Here is a 22,481-nt window from a genome sequence, read left to right on the forward strand (position 1 = left end):
TCAAGAAAATATAGCAATATTTGTTTTACAAAATTATCTTTGGACTGGAAACTTGGAAATGAAGGTTAATTGATGGAATAGCAGAGCTATGCAATGTTTCAGAGGCCTATTCAGATTCAACCCTATTTAGCCCAAACCAAACTGCTGACTGGATTCAGGCCAATCTGGTGCCAAGTGAAGTAGATTGAGCTAATTTGGGTTTATTAAAGCTTCTTTTCAATCACTTCCTCAACCCCTGTCTGGGCAGGAAACAGGCTTAAAAAAATCTTGCTCTCAGCAGCAAGGGAGGAGTGGCAGCTTGAGATTTAAAACAACTCCTGGCAGAGTTTCCCCTACAGTTCTAGGAAAGGTATGGGTGTTCCTAGTAAATGTTGTATATTCTGGTGCTGCAGAATATACTGCAGAATGTGGCTGGAGCCCCGCAATATATTCTGGTGCTGCAGAATATACTGTAGAATATGGTTGGAGCCCCACAAAAAATGATGGTTCCCAGAAACACCCACACCATTTCCCAGACTGCAGGAGAAAACTCTCCTAGAAGTTGTTTTACATTTCAAGCCGACAGCTGCTGTCCCATTGCCACCAGGATTGCAATGAATTATATTCAGACTGTCCTCTGTTCCCTACCCAGTCTGGTGAGTACTTTTATAGGTTGAGGAGCGGCAAGGGAGGGGTGGTGGTGAAGTTTCAGCCCATAATGAAAGCAATGGTGTCAAACTGGAGAGCTAAAGGGAACCAAATTGAATTGCCCCCCACTGAAGCACTGAGATGGCCCTCAAATAAAAGCAGGACTGCTTTGCAAAGCCCTATTGAACAGAGATCCTGAGATGGAGAAAGCCTTTCATTTACTAAATTTTTGGACAAAATTTGCAGTTACAGAAGAAAGAATACTGTGTGAAGTCAACATTCCTTGACTTCAGACAGTGTATATTTGAAGCTTTAAGATCTAACTGCTTGCTGGACTGCAAAAAATTCTATGGGTACTTTTTGAAAAGGGTATGTAAGTGGCAAACAAATTTCTAGTTAAAACCTACAGAATAGCCAGAGTTGCCAAAATCCATATGACTAGTTTGGTGAGGAAGGTGACAGATGAGCTTCAAGCAATGGCATGAAGTATTTTGACACGTTTGCTTTTTTTAAAAATTAAAAATGTGCCGTTTCTGACACCCTAGATCAGGCCTGCTCAACTTAGGCCCCCCAGCTGTTTTTGGACTACAACTCCCATAATTCTCAGCCATAGCAGCCAATAGCCAGGAATTATGGGAATTGTAGGCCAACATCTGCAGGAGGGCCGAAGTTGAGCAGGCCTGCCCTAGATCTTTGTCTAAGCCTTATAAATGGCTTGATATATTCATATGTGATATTCATATGCATAGGTTACTCTTCTGCTCAAAGGCCCCCAAAACAGCTTACAACTGTTACAAAAAGCATGTGTCAAAATAAAATATCAACCATACATTAAAACAATATACTAAACATTTCACAGTTAGAAACAGCTGCACAAAACAAACCTCAGAATTATAGCAGCAACAAATAGCACCACAGCAGCAAAAAGCAATCAAGGAAGGACTACAATCTCACACCAAAGGCTGTCTTTGCCAGACAATGAAAAGACAATGGGGAAGAGGTAGACAAGCTTCATGAGGTTGAGAGTCCCAGTGCCTGGACACAGCTGAAAAGGTCCGGTCCTATGTATGCACTGACTGCACTTCTGGCAATGGTGAGAATGGAACAAGCCATCTGCTGAAGATCTTAATGGAAGAGCAAGATTCATGTGGATACCCTTTAAGTACCCTGGTCCTACATTGTTATGGCTTAAAATGTGATTACCAATTGGGTACAAAACCAGACTGGGAGCCAGTGAAGATAAAATAAAACCAGAGTAATGTTCTCTGCAAACTAGACCCTAGTCCAGGGTTTCTTAACCTTGGGCCCCCAGATGTTGTTGGACTACAACTCGCACCATCCCCAGACATGGCCTTTGTGGCTGAGGATGATGGGAGTTGTAGTCCAAAAATATCTGGGGGCCAAAGGTTAAGGAACCCTGCCCTAGATATTCTGGCGGCAGCATTTTGCATCATCTGTAGTTTTTGAACACTTCCCAAAGATGCATAAAGTGCATTCCAATAGTCCAAGCAAGATATGACCAAAGTATGCATGACAGTGGCCAGATCTGTACTGTTATTTCTCTGTTGTGCTGGCATTTTCAGAGCTGGCGTAAGGGGTCAGCTGAGGGTCCAGGACCACCAGATGGCCCATAATCAACCCCTGAAACCCTCATGAAAAAAGATGGCACATGCAGAGAACTGCAGTGAGCTCCTGCCACTACCACTGCCGCCAAGGTAAGCCTCCCTTAAATTGTTGAGGGGGTTACCTTAGCAGTGGTTTTAAGTGTTCTTTGACAGCTATGTTGTTGGTGCCCACCATCTTTGTTCACTTATAATACAATGCACTCATCCCTGTTGTGCTGTGTCTAGAGACACAAAGACAGCAAAAAGCATATTGCTTTTAAAACAAAGATGGAGGGAACCAATAGTATGGTTGCTAAAGGATGTTCTACACTGCTGCTACAACTGTCACAAAGTAAGCCCTTGTGGGGGCTTGGTTTGAATGCAGCAGTGGCCCAGACTGCTCTGTGGTAGCTATTCTGCTGTGGCTCACCAACTTCGTTTATCAATCATGCAATACTCTCATTGCTGCCATTACACCACTAGATGCTGTGACAGGGATAAGTGCATTGCATTACTGTAAACAAAGTTGGAGACTGAGAACATGGCAGCCGTGTACCCTGCTGTACTTGGCTGAGGGCCCACATGGATCTGGTGCTGAATGACTGACTGTATACTGAATTACTGACTAAATTACTGACACACACAAAAATGGTCAGGGAATATAATTCAGTTCCCTAGGAAACATCTACTTTTTCTTGCTGGAAATCATGAAATTTTATGTGCATTCCAAAATACTAAAATGGATACTGAATTTCAGAAAGGAAATAAATATTAATTAATTAATTTTTAACATGCAACTAAAGCTACCAAATCATTTTCAAAGTTAAATACTAAAGAATTTGCAATTAACCCCTATTTAAACTCAACCCTTCCTATTTTTGGAGCAGCACCATGCTGTAATCTAATTAAAAAGTAAATAAATGTCCCCAATTAGGTTTTTAACATACCAGAGCTTCACTTCCAGAAAGCTCCATTAAACAGTTCACATACGTAGATCAGGTTCATTCATCATTGTTCATTACGATGTGCAGAATATCACTCAAAACAATCTCCTATTTTAAAGAAAGTTCTTACCATGAAACCATCAGTGTACTGGAAATGAGCTCTGGCGCTGTCTTCTGCTGTTGGGCTCAGAGGTTTCGGGTCAGACAAAGAACGCTGCATCACCTTGGCAGACTTTGGGCTCAGCTGAGGAAGCTTGGTAACATCAGCATGCAGACTCTTCTGAGGACTAATGTCTTCAGTTATCGGTTTTTCATAGGGTACAAAAGCTGACTCTATAACTGCAGCTGGAGAAACAGGGGAAATTGGGGAATAGAGTACTTTGGGGGATTTGGGAGGGGAAGGGGCTACCTGAAGTGTGGGTTCTGGGTGGAGGTGAGATGAATAACCTATTTCCAAAGGTGTTGGGCGCTTTTTATCTTTCTGAGGGGAGGTGGCTGTGAGATATTGGGAGCTTTGGGTATCTGCATCTGTTTCTGTCTGACATCCCAAACTTCCTCCTTTGTATGTCTTTTCTGGAGCTGAAATGTGTTTTATTATTTCTATCTTTGCATCTAACTCAGCCCTTATTGACGGGGTCCTTATTGTTCCTACAGGCTCTGTTTGTACAGAAATTTCTGCCACTGTCTGCACTGCAATACTGGAGACTTTGGGAAATGGCTTAGTCTTGTCCACCTCAGTGGTACCTTCATATTTCCCCACACGAGTCTTCCTTCTTGATCTGTTGGTAGGATCCCATTCATCTTGGTCCTCATCATCAGTCTGAACACTTGTATCAATCCCCTTTTTAGCACTTCGTCTTCTGTCTCTGTAGTCCATATCTGCACTATCCTCATCATCTGTTTGAACGCTGCTCTCCACTATCTTTTTAAGACTCCTGGGTTCTTCTTCCATGGCTCCATCAAATTCCTCATATGGGCCACGCAACTTTGGCATGGAGCTCCTCTTTTTCAGCTGTTTTTCCTCTTTCACATCAATGTCTTTAAGAGACATCTCTGAAACAGAACTTAACATGCCAGGTCTGGGAATGTATTGGCTAATGCTATCTGGCTGAATGGTGTACCAGGCTTGGCTTTGTGGAATGTCAATCCCCAGTACAGCAGAAGTAGTGGTAGCAGCTCCATCACCAGTCCAAAACTGACCATTTGCAGCAGCATACTGACCTTCAAGATTTACTTGATCTGTGGTTGTTTGTGGGGACACAGCTCCTGAAGCATCATAATTATACTGATAAATCTGGTGGATTTTTTGCTCTTCCAAGTGCTGGTGAAGCTGCTGCTGAAGTTGCTGGATTTGTTCAATGTGTAGTTGCTGCTGGGCTAATGTTTCCTGTCTCATCATGAACTGAGCCTGTCTCTCCTCTTCTTGCTGATATAGAAGGTGGTGTTTCATAGATTGCAATTCTTCAAGTTTTTTTTGAACCATAAACTGTTCTTGTTCTCTGAACCTTTGTATTTCTTGTCGTTCCCATTCTAGCTCCTCTGCAAAGCGCTGCTGCTTCAGTTTTTCGAGTTCTAAAAGTTCGCGTTCCAAGTCAAGATGCTGCTGTTTGCCTTCTTCAGGGGCAATGAGAAGGGTAGCTTCATCCTCAATTACATCTATGAAGGCATCAGAAGCTGTGGTGAAGACAGGCATCATGTTGGTCAGTTCAGTGGTAATAGGTTCTATAGGTTCCAACCCTGGGTCAATGTCAATGCTAGTAACTGCATCACCTTTTTCAGAGGCTACAGTGGTCAAGAAATTGTATGATCTTGGAAGTGCCTGGCTCTGTTGCAAGTCAGATAATGAGGGCATTGTGTCAACTGTTTGAAGAGCAGATAGATCTCTAACTGAAGTACTAAAAATAGAACCAGGCTGTGTGGTGATAGCAAATGTAGATGGGACTGGTGTTGCAACTGATGAATAAACAACCCCATTGGATGATCTTAAAACACTTCCAATGCCATACGGGGATCCTGGGGATGGTACTATTCTTGCTTGGGAATATTGAGGTGCATTGATCCCAATGCTAGAAATCACTTGTCGAGTCTCTGGGTAAGAACCAGTAATCTTGCTGGAGTAATCCATAATTTCACCTGAAATCATAGGGTAGAGTTATAGTCCAGTCCCCCCAAAACAAAGCATTATTGTGGATTCTGAAAGCCTTCCCATACAGATGAGTTAAATTAGTGGAGAACTGCATGCAAATCTTTGCTTTAATCATCTACTTTAGCTGTGCAGGGGAAGGAAAAAAGCATTTGCTGAACATGCAAGCACATGCAGGTACCTCTTTGTGCAAAATATTGTATGTTAAATGAAAAAAAAAGGTGAAAATTCCAGCATAGCTTGTCATAGTGTCCAAAGAAAGTATAACAAAAGGGGAAGAGGGGAAAAATAAAAATAATTCATCCTGAAATGAGATGAGTACCACCATTACTATATTTCAAAGAAAGATCTGATGCCTTCTCATACTGACCTGTCGTTTCTCTGCTGGAAGTTAAGTCTACTGCTACGTCGGTTGGCCCAACTTGGTAGTCAAAGGTATTCTTGCTTTTGTACAGAAAAAGTCCAGCTTCTGATAAATTGGTATCTGACATAGAAGGTTTCATACCCCCGACTCCTCTATAAACATAGGGCCCCGAACGGTCATACTGATAGTGATCGTCTCTATAACCAAAACGATCTTCAGGTAATGTTGTTGCAGGTGCCTGAGCTGTACAGCTCCTGCCAAATGGAAACTTGTAAATCACATCACAACAAACGGCCCTTCTCCCTGCAGTCAGATCCACAGGTTTTTCATCATCTTCTATTACAGTCGTAACAATTCCCAGGGTTGTTTCATCCACTGTCACCATGGTTCTGTGGGATTTTGTGGTAGTGAGGTCAACTACCCCACTCTCTATTGGTTCATGGGCAGCATCAGTCCAACCATTAGTTACACTCAGAGGAGGTACAGTAACAGGCTTTGTAGTGGCCCATGTAACTGCATGTGCTGGAGTACCCAGAGACAGATTTATTGGCACTTCATCTCTGCCAGCAGAGGGTACCTGACTACTTGTTATTCTAGGTCCAAGCTCAAAGTGTTTTGATGTTGTTAGCTGCAATGGAGTTGTCATTGCATGCCCCAGATCCACAAGACTGTCTGTATTTGTGCTATAACTTAAAGTAGCTGTGCAGGTAACTATTGTAATTGTTTCAGTGACTGGAGCTAAAAAGGGCTCTGCTGTTGATGTAGTGCTGAGATTTATGATAGATGGTTGAACAGTGCTTACTAGCCGCCCAGATGTGTCACTTGGCATAATCTGCCTTCTCACATCCATAGGAGCAGCAGATAGGTCCATACAGCTGTCTGTCCTTTCAATGTCTATTTTAGTTAATGTGCGAAGATCAATTACATCACCAAAGAGATGGAATCTTCCATTTTCTCTATATCTGGGTGGTTCTACTATATGTGCTGGTTCTGGGGGCATAGTTATGGAAACACTACCTAAACCAGCACTTTTAACCAAAGACACTGTAGTTCTGGCAACCTCTGTTGTTATTAACTGTGTTGCTGAACTAGGGACTATCTCAAAAACTGACCGTGCAGCAACAGGAGCAGCAGAAACTGGTTGCAATGCACCTGGAACATACTTTGCTTGATCACTTGTGCATTGAATTTGCAGAGCACCCATAGATGGAGTGAATAATGATGGCACACTCTGTGGAGTCCATTCTTTAGGGGGTGATTCTGAAGACCAACTGGTAATTGCCCGGCTGGTAATAGACTCTGTTGGAGTTCCAGGCTCAGAGGGCAATGTTATAACAACATAGGTTTCCTGAGAGGGCTTGGACAGTCTTGGGGAAGATTTGTTAGAATGTGGAGATAATGGTGATGTAGGGGACATCAGCTTATATTCAGCTGGGGAAACCAAGTTCAAAGTCATACTACTGGTTAAAGACAACCCTATTGGTTTTGACTGGATTTCTGCTGGTTTCTGAACAATAGCTGGTAATTGAGGAACTGCTGGTTTGGGAGCAATTGGAGGCTTTATTACTTCAGCAGGTCTATGAGTGAACACAAGTCCTGCTGGAATTGAAGATGGCTTGGGAGGGACAGGAGGAGGTATTGATACTTTTGTGACAGGCAGCCCACTACTTTTTATGTCAGGTGTTGTATCTACTATGTTGACACTGCTGGCAGATGGTGCAAGGGCAGGAGTTGTCATCACTGGAGCCTTAGCCAATGGCTTCTTTTTAGGATAAATAGATGGCTTAGGCAGAATAGGTGGGGGCAGTGGTGGGGGAGGAGGAGGAGGGGGGGGAGATGGCTGAATAGGAGGATGGGGAGATGGCTGAGCAGCAGGAGGGGGAGATGGCTGAGCAGGAGAATCTAAATAAGAGCTTCTGAAAAATGAGAATGTTTTAGATGTAATAGTGGGAACTGAAGAAACTGCAGATGGCAACACAGACACAGTAGAAGTAACAGAGGTTGTTACTAGTGCTTGTTCTATAACTGGAGCTGTACATGCAATTTTCTGCTCAGCATCTGTTAAAGTGCTCTTTGTTGTGTTATCAGGAGCTCTTTTCTGCTCATTTTCATGAAGTCCCTTTGCAACATCAAACTTTGCCATACCCTTTCTAGCTGCTTCTTCTGGCGAAAAGGTTTCCAAGGAAGATGAGACAGATCCAAGGGGCTTGGATATTTTTTCTACAGGTGTTGATACAAGGAACTCTGTTTCAGGCAGAGAAACCACAACCTGATCCACATGTGTTACATCTTTGGCTGCAAGTGCCTCTTCAGGGGGTAACACAACATATTCAGAATACTCTTTTGTGTAACTTATAGGAACCTGAGACACTGTACTGGTCCCTTCAGAATCTGATAACTTGCTAATAGCATCCACTGTTTCTATGTAGCCTGAAGTCATGCTGTCCGGTCCAGCCACAGGTGAAGAGCTACCAGGGGTGTAAACTGAAGATGTGGATGATGTAAGGGAAGATGTATCTGATGGTAAAATTGATGCTACACTTTCTGAGGCCTCCGAATATGCCAATATGGATGTCTCATGGGAAATTATTTCTTCAATCTCCCGGGCATAATCTGTGAGATACTCATCCTCTATTTCTTCAGTTGTAAAGTGCTGAGTAATTTTAACATCTGGAATAGAAAGCACTACAGAGCTTACTGATAGTATGTCTGAAGCTGATGAAGCAGTACTTGATATTAGCGATGTGCTGTCTATGGCCTTGCCAGATGTACTTGTCCTTGTGTCCGAGACAGTAATTAATTCTGGAGATGGTTGGGTAGGACTGGAACCCGGGGTCAACTGCATTTGTTGTCGCTTCATAAGCTCCTCATAAGCGGCATCTGCATCTAATAGCTGTTTTTCATCACTGGAACATGGTGCCACACTATCTAAAACAATTATCTCATGACTTTCTGGCATGATGTAAGAGCTAGATACAATATCTTCTTGAGGCATAATGGAGTCCAAAGGCTCTATTCTGTAATAGTCTTTTTGTAAATCTGTAGATTTTTGCATAGGTTCTCCACATGTCTGGTCTGAAGGCTTTGATATTTTCTCTTTGTCTTTCGGTTGGCTAAATTCATCACTCACAGCTTGTACTGTCATAAGGTTAGCCTCAATAGTCCCACTGTAGGCACCTTCTACTAAAGATTCATATATATAGTCCTCTATCAACATGCCACCATATAAAGGCTCTTTTTCAAACCCTTCATCTTTTTCATTGGTTTCTGGAAATGGCTTGGTTTTGTGGGATGTTTGCAGCACTTCTTTATATACACGTTCAGCACTTTTAAAAGTCTTTTGGCCACTCTCTTCTCTGACAAACCCTACAGGATGCTCTTCTGTAGGAGAATATAAAGAGACAGCCATAGGCAATTTATAAACCTTCTGCACTTCTATTATTTTTTCTGGACTGATTTCAAAGGCTTCAGGATCTGACTCAATACTTGGTGAGTATTCAGAACAGGAAGAACGATGTAGCTCTTCCATTTCTGCTGCCTGACGCAATTCCTCTGTTGGAGAAGCATCCTCAATCGGAGAAAGATTACTTGGTGGTGTCTTTGGCCGTTCTCTCCTTCTTTGGGCTCTGAGCTCATCCTTGTCCTTCTTTGATTTTTTGCTACTGCTTTTCCTTTGTTGCTGCTCTAATTCACGTTGTTTCTCTTGCTCTTTTAGTAGCTCTTCTTCCTCTCTAAGCTCCTCTTCTTCAGAAGAATCTTCAATAGTTGGGAGAAGAGGGCCATGTGTCCTATGTCTGGCTTTACGCTGCTGCTTGCTTTCACCTCCCATTTTTTTGTGACTGGGACTACTGTCACTGTCTTCATCAAGCGATGACACTGATGTAGGAGATGTACCTGGAGTAAAACTGGAGGCATGCAAACTAGATGATCCTTCTCCCCTTGACCTATCCTCTGGTGAATCTGTAAGACTTTCCATCTCTAACTCTGGCTCTTCATCAAAATATAGACTTCGCTTTGGTTGTTCAGATTCCTCAGAATATTTATTTGTAATTGTGCTGTTCAGTTCTATTGTTTTGAAACGGCGAAGGCCACCTCCTCCAGTTATGGAGATTTCTTCACTGTCTTGACTTTTTGTTTCCCTGTATTTTGATTCTGGACTTTCATCAAAGGTCTCATCATCATCATCATGCCAGGAATGGCGCCTGCCAGCATCCTCTTCATATCCAGTGCTACCTTTGCGAGTCATTCTCTTATGTTTTCCAGATAATCCTTTTTTAATCTTCACTTCTTCCTTCCTCTGACTTTCATTTGCACTGATTTCTTTCAGCTGATTCCTGATAAATTCATCGTCTTCAGAACCTGAAGCATCTTCATCAGCACTCATCTCCATTATCTGTTTTCGAATGAAGTCTTCATCATCACCAGAGCCTGGACTGTCTTCTGGTTTATATTCATCACTGCTTGAAGAACCAACACTAGTCCGTCTTTTTCTCTGTGGGACAGGCGAATTCTCACTCTCACTGCTATCTTCCACAGAGTCATAGCGTTGTCTTCTTGTTGATGCATCTTCTGCTGCCTCTGTCTTTTGCTTGCACCCCTTCCAAGAAGATAGTACACTTTGTTTATCACCTTCAGTGGAAGTTCCTCCATTTTTTCTTTGAAAATTTGCTTTTGCCAAATGTTCTTCATCAGAACTGTCAGATTCTGGTGTGATAGGAAGAGGCTTTGTTTTATCTGGATCCTTTGTCTGCTCACTATGAACACCATAAAGGATTTTGATCTTCCCTGGCTTCTCTTCAGCAAGAGTACTTGCCTGAGCTTCCAAAATTGACAAGACAGTGCTTTCCAGTTTTGCAAGATCAGAAGGACTGGTTGGACTACTTTCTTCTGAAAGGCTTTCTTTTTTACAAGGTTCTTTAAGCATATCCTTTTCATCACTTGGGATAAAACTGGGAATTTCACCAAGTGAACTTGAGATCCCATCAGATGAATATCCCGTGTCACTTAGGCCTTGAGGACTTTTTTGCTGCTGTGAGCTTGATGTTTCTGATTTGTCATCTTCTTTCTCCTAAAATATATATGCACACACACATATATTAAGACTCTTTATCTCAAGGTTGTTAAATATTATCTACCAAGAACAATGTTCATATCTATGATGTCTATGATAAAATTATACCCTATGCATGGACACCTATGCTTTAGAAGCAAGAAAACTACTGCTGTGGACATGCATCTTTTGTTGCATGTACACAGCTTTAGCCAGGATGTTGGCCAATATATATATATATATATATATATATATATATATATATATATATATATACATATATAATTATTGAGTCATTATCTCTTTGATCTTCTATTTGCAGAAGATGTGGCTTTTACTTTCATACTAAAGTCACTCAAGAGTACAAAGTCTGCTAGTTTCCGTGAAGTAGATCACAATATCATGGTGTTGTAGTAACTACCCAGAATACTACAGCCCTTTGTATTTAACAAATTTGTCTGAGTGGTCAATGGATAACACATAATGCATAATCCTCTTACTCTTTTCCCTCCCCTCTAGGAATTATTCCTGGAAATAAAGGAAGCAATTCCAAAGAGTTCAGCTCATATACCTCCTTCAGTCCCTTACTGATTTTTGGAACAATGTGCAATGTCTCCTTCTGTGCTTTGTGCTGGTTCTGGGATCCTGCCCCCCCGGCCACAACCAGTGCTTCCCCTGAAGACTGGGTGGTTCTAATCTTTATCAGCTGACAGTACTTTAAATAAATGCAATGTATCTGATTGTAACATAATTTTAAAAAAAAAACATGTTTTGAAATAACTTTTAATAAAATTGGTGGTGATGACGGGAAACTGAACTATCAAAGTTCATTCCTAATAAAAAGTGCTAATAAACAAAATAAAACCATCACTTCTCAATTCTATTGTGCTATTAAGTATTATTTATTTATTTAAAATATTTATACCCCGCCCCTCCAGTGCACTACTGCTCGGGGCGGCTCACAACAATGAGATAGACACACTTAAGTCTGAAATTTTGAAAAAGTAATATGGGAAAAGTAATATTTATTGCAGTCAAATTTCTTTTGAGGATTTTAACTTGGCAACTGGGGAGCCTAGTACATTATTATTATTTGAATTAAGCTGTCAATACTGGGGGGGGAGGATGAATTCTAAGCAAAGCTTATTCATAGATATGATATATGGTCCAACCCACAGCATTTTAAAATGAAATTATCTATAAATATAATATGCTAAGTATGCATGTGGCAAGCCCCACCCACACAGTGCTTTACCAATCGGAGGTAACAGAGCAGAAGCACCGTGGTGATTGGGCAATGGGGGTTCCATATGCAGATTGGAAAGAGGAGTGAGTGAGTGAGTGGGCAGGGAGGGGGTGAGTGAGTGAGCGGTGGAAAGTGAATGAGTAAGGAGGTGAGTGAGTGTGAGGGAGTGGCTGGAAGGGGTGAGCAAGCGCACAAGCAAGTGAGTGAGCAGTGGGGAGGGGGTGAGTGAGTGAGCAAGTGGTGGGGAGGGGGCAAGTGAGCGAGTGAGCGGCTGGGAGAGGTGAGTGAGCAAGTGAGCAGCGGGAAGGGGAAAGCTGAGAGTTGGTGGCTGACACTGAGCAATAAAGCAGGGACTGTGGCGAGGGCAAGGAGAGCAACAAAGTCCTAGCTCACAGATGCTCTGGGTGGGTTCAGCTAGTTCTATTCAGTTCTACAGAGCTATATCAAAGGTATATTGAATTTTATAAACCACCAGTCTATAAAATCTTAGTCAATGGACAGTTCCAGATGATATAGGTGTTAAACAGAATTGTACATTGTTTAGCTGTACAGCTGCCATTCCTTTATCCTAACTTGTTTAAATATTTACAGAGAACAATCGTTCTCAAAATAAGTGCGGAAATTGATGCAGATAAGTGCAGAAACCAAACAACTACAAACTGAGTTTACAGAGTTAAGCATGTTTTGTATCTTTCAGTAATGGTTCACTTTAAACCTATTGTTTCTAGGATCCCTCCCTATGTTACAGTGGAAAAGGGGGAAATTAAAACACTTACTGGTTTTTCTTTTAGGGCTTCTACATGATCAGGCTTCGGCAATGGTATTGATGGAACTGAGATTTCTTCTTTTGGGAATTTTTGATCTTTGGATAAGGTTTCTGGAATCCTGGCTGTTGAATCCTCTTTTTTAATTTCTCCTTTTGTTCCTGAATGCACTTTGGCTTTTAGTTTCTCTTCTGCTGTACCTATGTTGGCCTCAGGCAAATGAGGTATCTCGTGTGAGAGTGGAAATCTGGGGTCATCCTCCAGTGTTTTTGCCAATTGAGTCTGATCGGTACTTGTCTTAAAAGAAACTGTATCCATCACAGGTGTCTGTAAGAGTTCTCCTTGCTGAAGTTTCAGATCATCCTTTTGAAGCTGATCAGCAGAAGGGGTCTTCATGAGTTTTGACTGTTGTAGTTTTGAGTCCTCCTTCAAAATTTGATCAGCTGATGGCATTTTGGCTAGTTTTGCCTGCTGAAAATTTATATTTACTCTCTTAATTTCACTGGCTAAGGGTATTTTTGTCAAAAAAAATTCTGGAAGTTTTGAGTCTTCAGTTTGAACTTCCTGTAGGATCTTATCAGCAGATGGCATTTTTGTCAATTTCACTTGCATGGTTTTTGGATCCTCCTTCCGAATTTGATCAGCAGACAAAGTCTTGGCCAATTTAACTTGCTGAAGCTTTGGATCTTCCTTTCGAATTTGATCAGCTGTCTTGGCCATTTTCATATGCTGAGCTTCTTTTTTAATTTGCTCAAGTGATAGTGTTTTGGTCAATTTCACCTGCTGAAGCTTTGGATCTTCTTTCTGAATGTTATCAGATGGTAATATTTTTGTCACTTCCGTTGTCTCTTCCTTCTTCATGTCTTCTGAGATCTTATCAGCAGATGGCTTAGTGGTCAATTTTGTCTCTTCTATCATAATTTGATAATTAGAGGGTATTTTTGCCAATTTTATTTTTTGAACTTTTGAATCATCTATGTTTGCACTTATTTTATCAGCTGATGATATTTTTGCGAGTTTTTCTTGTTTAGCATTTGAATCTTCCTTTTGAACACCCTCTTGGATTTTTTCAGCAGAAATTGTCTTTGCCAATCTTCTTTGCTGAAGTTTTGGATCTTGCTTCTGAACTTCTGGACCTCCTTTCTGTTTTTCCAGCATCTGAGCAGGTTCAGCTGAAGTCTTCTGTTGGTGAGGTGACTCAGCAGGTTTAGGGTGGCTTTGAGGAACAGTTGATGGCTTGGTTGATGATTTTGAGCATATAGGAGGTATAATTTTGTCCATATCTCCAAGTTGTCCTGACAGAGCTCTTTGTGTCTGGCAGTTTAAACACAGCCATTCTTGTATCTATAATATAACAAATCACAATAAATTACTAAATTGTTTATTTTATATTAAAAATTACCAAAGTTTATTTTAAAATCACCCCATTACACTTATGGTTACAAATAGTATCTTGACCTTATAATATTTGTAATTTCTTTGGATGTGACATTAAACATATATACACCTTGTTAATCAATGGGAAAATTGCCCACAGTATCATGGCCATCTTTTTACTAGCAAATATTAGGAATATCTTCTGTAAAAAGTTGTAATTGATATCATATCTGGATTGAAACTGATTAATTGAATAAATGTAGATATACTAGCATATTATCAAAATCTCAGTATAGGCATTTTTGCAAGGATATTGAAAGCACTGTGAAATAACTTACAATATTAAAATGTCATTACTCTGTTAGGACTTATGGTGATCCAAAATAATTTGCTAGAATTTCTTTTGGTGTTTTTTAAATGTCATCACTAGCTGGGGGAAACAGCTGTTGTGGGTACACCATGAATCTACAGCTAATAATTTAGGGAGAGGAGACATGGGAAAGGTGGCTTACTTTAATAAATGTTTTTTCTTTTAACTGGAACAAATTGCTGCTGCAGCAGTCACACTTCAAGCACTGTTGTTTTCCCAGTGACTGGTTCCTGTGGCCACATTTTCTCTCTCAGAATCGATCAGGGAATGATGCTCATTCATGATGGAATGCAGTGTCATTCCATGAACAAAAGAGTTGCCCCTTGTAGGCACATTTCCCTGGAATGCTGTGTTGTAATTACAGGTGGCCTGTAAGAACAATTCATGGGAGGTCCATTCCTGCCAATTAGCGTGAATATGGAAAGCGTGAATAATGGAACCTTGAATCAATGGGAATTGGTGTGTGTGTGGCGGGGGGTTAAGTTACTTGGGCTTTTAAAAATACTAAAAAAAGTAGGGAGGGGCAGAAAAACATAGTCCTCCAAGTCTCCAGGAATGCCCCTCAAATCTTTTTATTTTTAATTTTGATTTTTTTTTTAAAAAAAAGAGCCACAAAATGGCTCTGTTCTTCAAAATAGTGGCCAGAAATGACATCTGAAGGCATTTCCAGCCACTCAGGAACTGCAGATAGGCAAAAAATGTCTAAATTTTATTCTGCGGATAAAGGAGCTGGGTCTCTAAGACCCACCAAATACATGAAACCGCAAATACATAACAAGGGTCTCCTGTCTGTGCATCTGGGGGCAGTCAGCAGGAGCCTATCTCCAGGAAGAACAGCAATACCTGAAGCACTGCTGCTGCTGGTTTTTCTAGTTAAAAGAAAGAGGGAAAGGGGTTGTGTTATTTATTGATTGATTTGATTTGATTTGATTTGATTTGATTTGATTTGATTTGTATGCTGCCCTTCCAAAGTGGTTCAGGGCGGTTTACAGCATGATAAAAACTATCCCCTGCTAACTGGGCAAAGAGGCACCTTTTACCGTGGTGATTCACTTTATTTAGCAGGGGGAGAGTAACTGGCCCTATCCACCCCCAGCACAGTACCTCCAGTGACTGTTGCTGGTGTCTATCTTGTGTTTCTTTTTAGAATGTGAGCCCTTTGGGGACAGGGAGCCATCTTATTTATTTATTATTTCTCTGTGTAAACCACCCTGAACCATTTTTGGAAGGGCGGTATAGAAATCAAATTATTATTATTATTATTATTATTATTATTATTATTATTATTAAAAAACAAATTAACAATTAAAATCAAACTATTAAAACACAATAAAACCAATTAAACAGCTAAAAACCCTGGAAATCAGGGCAACAATTTAAAACAGTTTAAAACGTCAATCATTTAAAACCCTGGAAGGCCAGGCCAAACAGATTTCCTGAAGGACAGCAATGATCTCAAATTACAGATTTCTTCCGGGAGTGCATTCCACAGCCCAGGAGCAGCTACAGATACGGCCCACCTCTGCATCGCCACCAGATGAACTGGTGGCAACTGGAAACAGACCTCCTTAGATGACCTTAATGTGCGGTTGGGATCATGTAGAAGAAGGTGCTCTCTTAGATAACTTGGACCTAAGCCGTTCAGGGCTTTAAAGGTAATAACCAGCACTTTGTATTTTGCCCCGAAACATATTGGCAGCCAGTGTAACAGTTTCAAAACAGGCATAATATGGTCTCTCCGGGTTGCCCCAAAGACCAATCTGGCTGCTGCATTCTGAACTAACTGAAGTTTCCGGACTATGTACAAAGGCAGCCCCACGTAGAGCACATTGCAGTAGTCAAGCTGGGAGGTTACCAGCTGATGCACCACTGTTTTGAGGTAATCCTCTTCAAAGAATGGGTGCAGCTGTCAAATCAGCCGAAGCTGAGAGAAAGCACTCCTGGCCATGGCCTCCACCTGAGATACCAGGTTGAGGCTTGGGTCCAGGAGTACTCCCAAGCTGCACACCTGCTCTTTTGGGGGGAGTGTAACCCCATCCAGTACAGGAAGATCTAACTCACCCCTAAGATTCTGAGCCCCCACAATGAGCACCTCCGTCTTGCTTGGATTCAGCTTCAATTTGTTCTCCCTCATCCTTATATTAAGCTACCCATCCCACACGCTCCCCTCAAATATTTTTTGTAGCTTCTTGGGGCTTCCCTAACAAATATATCCCCTTCCTTTCACTCTGTGAGAAATGCTTTGGCAAAACTGGATTATAGTCAGCTCATTACTAGCTAGGATAGGCCATATTTGTTTATTTTCTTTCCCATTACCAGCTAGGGTCAAATGACTTCAAAAGATCAACAAGGATACCGTTCAATCTCAGCTCCACTGATTAATTTCCCCCCTTACTGTTATAGAAGAACTGTAGCAGTTTAATCTACCAATTAAATCAATTAAACATTGTCAACCCAAATATACATATCTAATGACTGCCTGCATATGCACGCCCCTTATAGGCTCCACCAAAACTGTTAGCTTGAATAGAGGGGTTTATATGGTTGACAAAGGGACTTTCTATATTATCATTTCACATGTTCTGACTTATATGAATTGGTGAAATTAAACCAAACCTGGTAATCACACTCTAACCACAATTTGGGAAAGAAACCCAATCTGCTTTCTGTTCAAAAATCTGAGGCAACCTTTAACTACCTAACATTAGGTGTATTCCCAGTCATCCATAGATGACACCCTACACAACTTGCTAGTCTTCCAAATTGCATATGTAAAATAAACAAAACCCACCAATCACAGATACATTTCTAAAGCCTATCATGTGTCCTTCCTGTCCCTCCAACCATTTCTGTAGTAGCATTCTAATCAGCAGTATAGCGGGCTTGGTGGCAACCCACGGACAAGCTGCTGCTGGTGCTCTCTACCGCTGTTGGACCCAGCCATGCCCCTTGTGCCAGATGCACATCAACACAGATGCACATCAACACGTGAAATGCTTCAGTCCTTCCTGGCTGGCTGGCAATTTGTTCACTGGCTGAGCCTTTTCCCTCTCCTTTGCTTAGAGGGAGGGAGGGAGAGAAGGAAAACACGCAACTGATAAACAAAGCACTTGCTGGCCGGAAGGAACCAAAAGGCCACATCCATCTTTCTCAGCTGTGAGTACTTTGTTCACTGGCTGGATGCTTTCTTTCGAACACCCAGCTGGTGAACAAAGCACTTGCCACTGGGAGTGGGTGAGGGGCCATGCAAGAATTTCCCAGCTGGCAAGTGCTTTGTTCAGTGGCTGAGTGTGGGAGAAGGGTAAGAGGGTGCCAGGGGTGAGGGCAAGGGGTAATATGGCATCCCCCTGGACCCCAGCAGCCCAGGGATATTTGTCCCCCCTTGTCCAATGATGGTTACACCCCTGATCCTAACGCAGTCAGTGTTGTTAAACTGGAAAACAAAGTTACCTTCCCAAACTGATAGGCTAAACACCTGCATAGAGGCATTGAGGCTTTCCCCCCATCATTATTCTATACTTTCCCCCCATCATTATTCTTACAATGGGGGAAAACCGGGCTAAAGAAGCCCAGCCCGATTTTTCCCCATTGTGAGAACCAGAGGGCAAGCCCGGTGGTTCTCTGGCAGCTAGCCCGCCAAAGTAGCCCTCCCCTTAGCCGAGGTTAGTGGAGTGAGTGCTCTGCTAACCTGGGGGGGGTGTCTCTCCAGGATGCAGGGCATCCTGGAACTTCCGGGGTTGCGCGGCTCCTGATCCCTGCAGCCCCCAGGGATCCGGCAGTCGTGTGGGTGGCCGATTCGGCCTCCCAGGGCTGCCGTTTGATCATCTGAGAACAGAACCCCCTATGGCACTTCACACCGATTGTGTGCAGTTCCTCATTGTCTGTTACTCAAGTATAAATCAGAAGACCTATATTGGGTAATCCTAGAAACTGGAACACAGTTGCATAGATCTTATTACTAAGCACCACTCTCCTTTTTTGTATTTCCTTTTCAGTAAAAGTACTTGTGAAAGGTATGTGTCTACAGTTCTACTTAGGTTGGCCTTGGCTGTCCAGTTTTCTATACCAATTTTTTTTCCAGTGAAGAAGCAAATGCAAATTACTTTTCTGAAATGTGCAGGTTTCTGATAAGTGCCCTGACACTTATCAAGTTTTTAGAATGGTGTGCACATTTGAAGTACAGTATAATAAAATAAAGCAAAGCCCCTATAAACCTTATTATGTCACCAGCCTTTAGGCTCTTGGTTCCCTGTCAGAATGGTTCTCTGTAAAATAAAATTTTGTACCGTAAAGTCATATGCCTCAGCTTTAGCCTTGTCTTTTCCTCAGTTAACCTCATGCCCTGCATACAAGTTTCTCCCTTGGGCTATCTTTTCAGTTTGCCTGCCAACGCATATTTGTCAGGACCCAGGAAATGGACATCATATTGTTTCAGTGGTTCTTAGATGATAATGCTTCCTGTTCCTTTAGGAATTTGCCAAAAGATGTTATATTGCCTTGGATGTAACACTGGTGTTACGAATTACAGTTGGCAGTCAACTGTAATGGCAGTCAGAATTTGATTATTTCTCGTCAATATGTGATATTAATCCCTTCCCATCTTAGCATCCCTGGTCCCTAGTTTCCATCACACTGAGAAATAGAAGGAAGCAGGAGGAATCCTGAGAGGAGTGGCATAATAAGAGGTTATTATGAATGAACGTTAGCAATGTAGCCCTGTGGCTGCTGGCTAGTTGATTTTGATACGTGACTTTCATACTCTCTAGTTTATCAAGGAAAACTATTTTCTGAAACTTGTTCCTTGTATATCACTGTTCTCATTTTGCCATTTAGGAATGTTTCTGTTTTGTTAATGTTAGTGTGACTTGTTAAAGTTACACTCTACAGTTTTAGCCCTTTTTCTCTACATACATGGGTCTCTATTGACATGGGTCATCTCTGTTGACATGGGTCTCTATGGGTCTCTACATACATTGGGTCTCTACATACATACTATTCCTGCTAACTGGGCAAAGAGCAGTGTCTGACCTTAGCATGGGAAGAGCAACTGCTCCTGTTCAGTCCAGCATTGCATCTCTCCAGTGACTATTGCTGGTACCTCTTTTGCCTAAATGTTTACATGGTGAACTTTTTTGGAACAAGGAATAATCTTATCATACCTTTTACAGTAGTGGTATGATAAGAATCATCTTATTCATATTACTCTGAGAAGTGTGTGTGTGTGTGTGTGTGTGTGTGTGTGTGTGTGTGTGTGTGTTAAAAAGTGGTATATAAATATTTGTACTAATAATATTAAATGCACACAATGAACACTAAGGCACTATGTAGCACATACTTGCCAGTCCACATGCTGCAGCTGTAGAGGTTCATTTTGAACCATATTGATACTGCAGTATAGGCTGATTATGTTTTTTCCCTAGTATAGCTTTAATCAAAATAATAAATAACCTCTTTGCTGTTAAATCAGTGTAGGACAAGCTATTATAGAATAAATGAATTCAGTATTTAGCATACAGAGCTTTTAGCATTGTATAACAGTGGATGAGTGAGTGTTACCCAGGCAATGATCTTGGATGAATGTTAGAATAGAAGTGTTACAAGGATAACACTTGTAACAAGGATAACCCTCACCTCCCGCACTCCTGTTTGCAAAACACTAAAGCATATGCATACTACAAGTTGGCCATACCTCTCTCTATGGCTACCAAATTTTCAACACCAAATTATTTCACACACACATGTAAGCATTTGATTTATCTTGCACTTGCAAATTGACTCAATTGGAAAGTGTTGTATTTTAGGGTTTATAAACGTTTTGCTCAAATCACTGCTTAATTTTGCACTCCAAATAAAAGCAGGTTCACAACTTCAGGCATTATATGAATTGACATACTGTTGTGCTGCAAAGAGTAATTTTGGTGGTGAGGAAGATTGGTTAAAATTCCCCCACCATGCCCAAGCCCCTCCACTTCAAAAACAAGATGCTAATTACTGTCTGCATGGTTTTTTTGGCTGCACATGTGCAGCTTTCGTCAGGATGCCAATCAGTGTTAATAAGATATCAAAAATATGAAGGAACGTTGAGAATGTAAACCAGGTATATGGATCTCAGAATCCTCATGCTTCAGATTCTCTGAATAAGAAGCTGCCTCTTGTTCTAAATGATAAATTATATGAAGAAAAACTCTATTAAAAGTAGTAAAATGCACATTGCATGGTGTGTGCTTTATCATATTTAGGCACATATCTAATAGCCCCATGGTAATGTGTCCTCCTGTTGCCATGACATTACCCTTCCGAGATTCCTTCAAACAGGCTTCCAAGGAACTGACTGAAACAATTTGTGTTTACGTAAATCTGTGACAAATGAACATGCCAGGCAAGGTTAATTAAAAAGGCAGGATATGACCTCCAATTCACATGATTATTTCCTTGAACTAGTAGCCACAATTTTCTATCATGCTTAAAGCTAGGGCTGCATTCATTTGGGAAGCAAGAAAAACGATTTTCAATTATCATTTATTCCAGCTGTTACACCAAGTTTCAACAATCATTTATTATCCTAATTCACATCTTTCAAATAGCTACTTGCTCCTTTGCACACGTTTAATCATAGCAATATGCCAATCCTCAATATATTCCATGCTGTCCACTCCCATTGATAGTTGGGATGCTATTACTGCAATCCAAGCACTCCCCCCGCACGGGCATATTGCACAGGCATGGAGGGAGTGCTTGGATTGCAGTAATGGTGGCGATTGGAGGAGGAGCAAGTATGGGCCTGCCTTTCTCTGCTTTAAAGGAGCCCTCATTTTAAAGGGATATTCCTGTGATTCGAATGCCCAAATCAGCACATCCCTAAAAATCATGGAACTCATTTTTCCCCACTGCAATATATACTTTTTCAACTAGGGAAAGTCATGCCATTATCACTGCAAGTAGGATATGTAATTACTATTCAACTTGTTCCTTGTTCAAATAATTGATATGTGATAGAAGTTACCACATCTTTTCATGCTTTACACAATTTAAACTTCACACGTATCAAAAACACACAATAGTTTTCTAATGTACATTTGGATATTTATTTATTTTTAAATTATATACCACACTTCAAATATAAGCTACCAGAGAGGCTTTTATGTTAAAAACAAACAAAATACATATAAAACTGCGGTAGGTAAGAACAGAATTACAACCATCATCAGGGACAGCCCTCTCATCGGGGCAGTTGCAGCAATAGGTGGTGATGTCCAACCCCTTACCATTGCTGTCCAACTCTTTACCATGGTGCCACCACACCAGCCTGCCTCCTCTGCCTTCCCTCCTCTGCCTTCCCTGTCCTGATGGGGTACACTCCATGGGTGTTGCCAGTCAGCCACTGCTACTGCAATGATCCCTTGATATTTTTCCAAGCGAAAGAGTTTTTACCTATAGTTTAGGTAAAAACTAGTGCTAGTTTTTACCTATAAAGCCCTTAATGGCTTGGGTCCAGGGTACCACCCAGAGTGCCACCCAGAGGTACACCTAGGCAATTTTGGAGCCTGGACTTTTGGAGCCCCCTGCTGTAAGTTAAGCATCATTTTTTAAAAACACATAAGTTATTGAGGGCACAAACCACACCACCCAGAACAGACTAAAGAAGATTTGGGGGGCCCCAGGGGTTGTTGAGGCTCCAAAGTCCAGGGTTAAGAGCACCTCTGCTTATAGAGCCTGAGGTTGGTCACCCCTGCCACAAAACCTTGAGAAAGCTCCTGGGCCTTTCCACTCTAGCACAGTGGTACTCTTGGAAAACCTCTGAGAATGACACTGAAGGACCCTGGCAAAATTTTCACACCCAGACTTTCTTTACCAAGGGAGCGGGAGGATAGGAATGGGCAGAAATAATTAAAACAAGAAAAGCTATGCAAAAAGCACACTCCTTTCCATGTACAGCTCCAGAGAATGCTCCTTGATTCCACCCCACTGTAACAGCAAATACGTTTGCGACCT

General features: G+C 41.5%; 1 protein-coding gene across 12 annotated transcripts in view; it reads right to left on the reverse strand.

Moving 5' to 3' along the window:
• PCLO (piccolo presynaptic cytomatrix protein) overlaps positions 1–22,481 on the reverse strand; it is a 381,716-nt gene that overhangs the window by 152,882 nt on the left and 206,353 nt on the right. For 11 of the 12 annotated variants that reach the window (XM_053252849.1, XM_053252845.1, XM_053252843.1 and 8 more), the window contains exons 4-6: positions 12,755–14,086; positions 5,689–10,750; positions 3,306–5,308 (exon numbers count right to left, since the gene is read on the reverse strand). In XM_053252849.1, coding sequence (XP_053108824.1) covers positions 3,306–5,308; positions 5,689–10,750; positions 12,755–14,086 — 8,397 coding nt within the window. The remainder of the gene's footprint in view (positions 1–3,305; positions 5,309–5,688; positions 10,751–12,754; positions 14,087–22,481) is intronic. The other variant, XM_053252847.1, reaches the window with a different exon arrangement.

The sequence above is a fragment of the Hemicordylus capensis genome, chromosome 5 (genome assembly GCF_027244095.1).
Source record: "Hemicordylus capensis ecotype Gifberg chromosome 5, rHemCap1.1.pri, whole genome shotgun sequence".
Taxonomy (NCBI): domain Eukaryota; kingdom Metazoa; phylum Chordata; class Lepidosauria; order Squamata; family Cordylidae; genus Hemicordylus; species Hemicordylus capensis.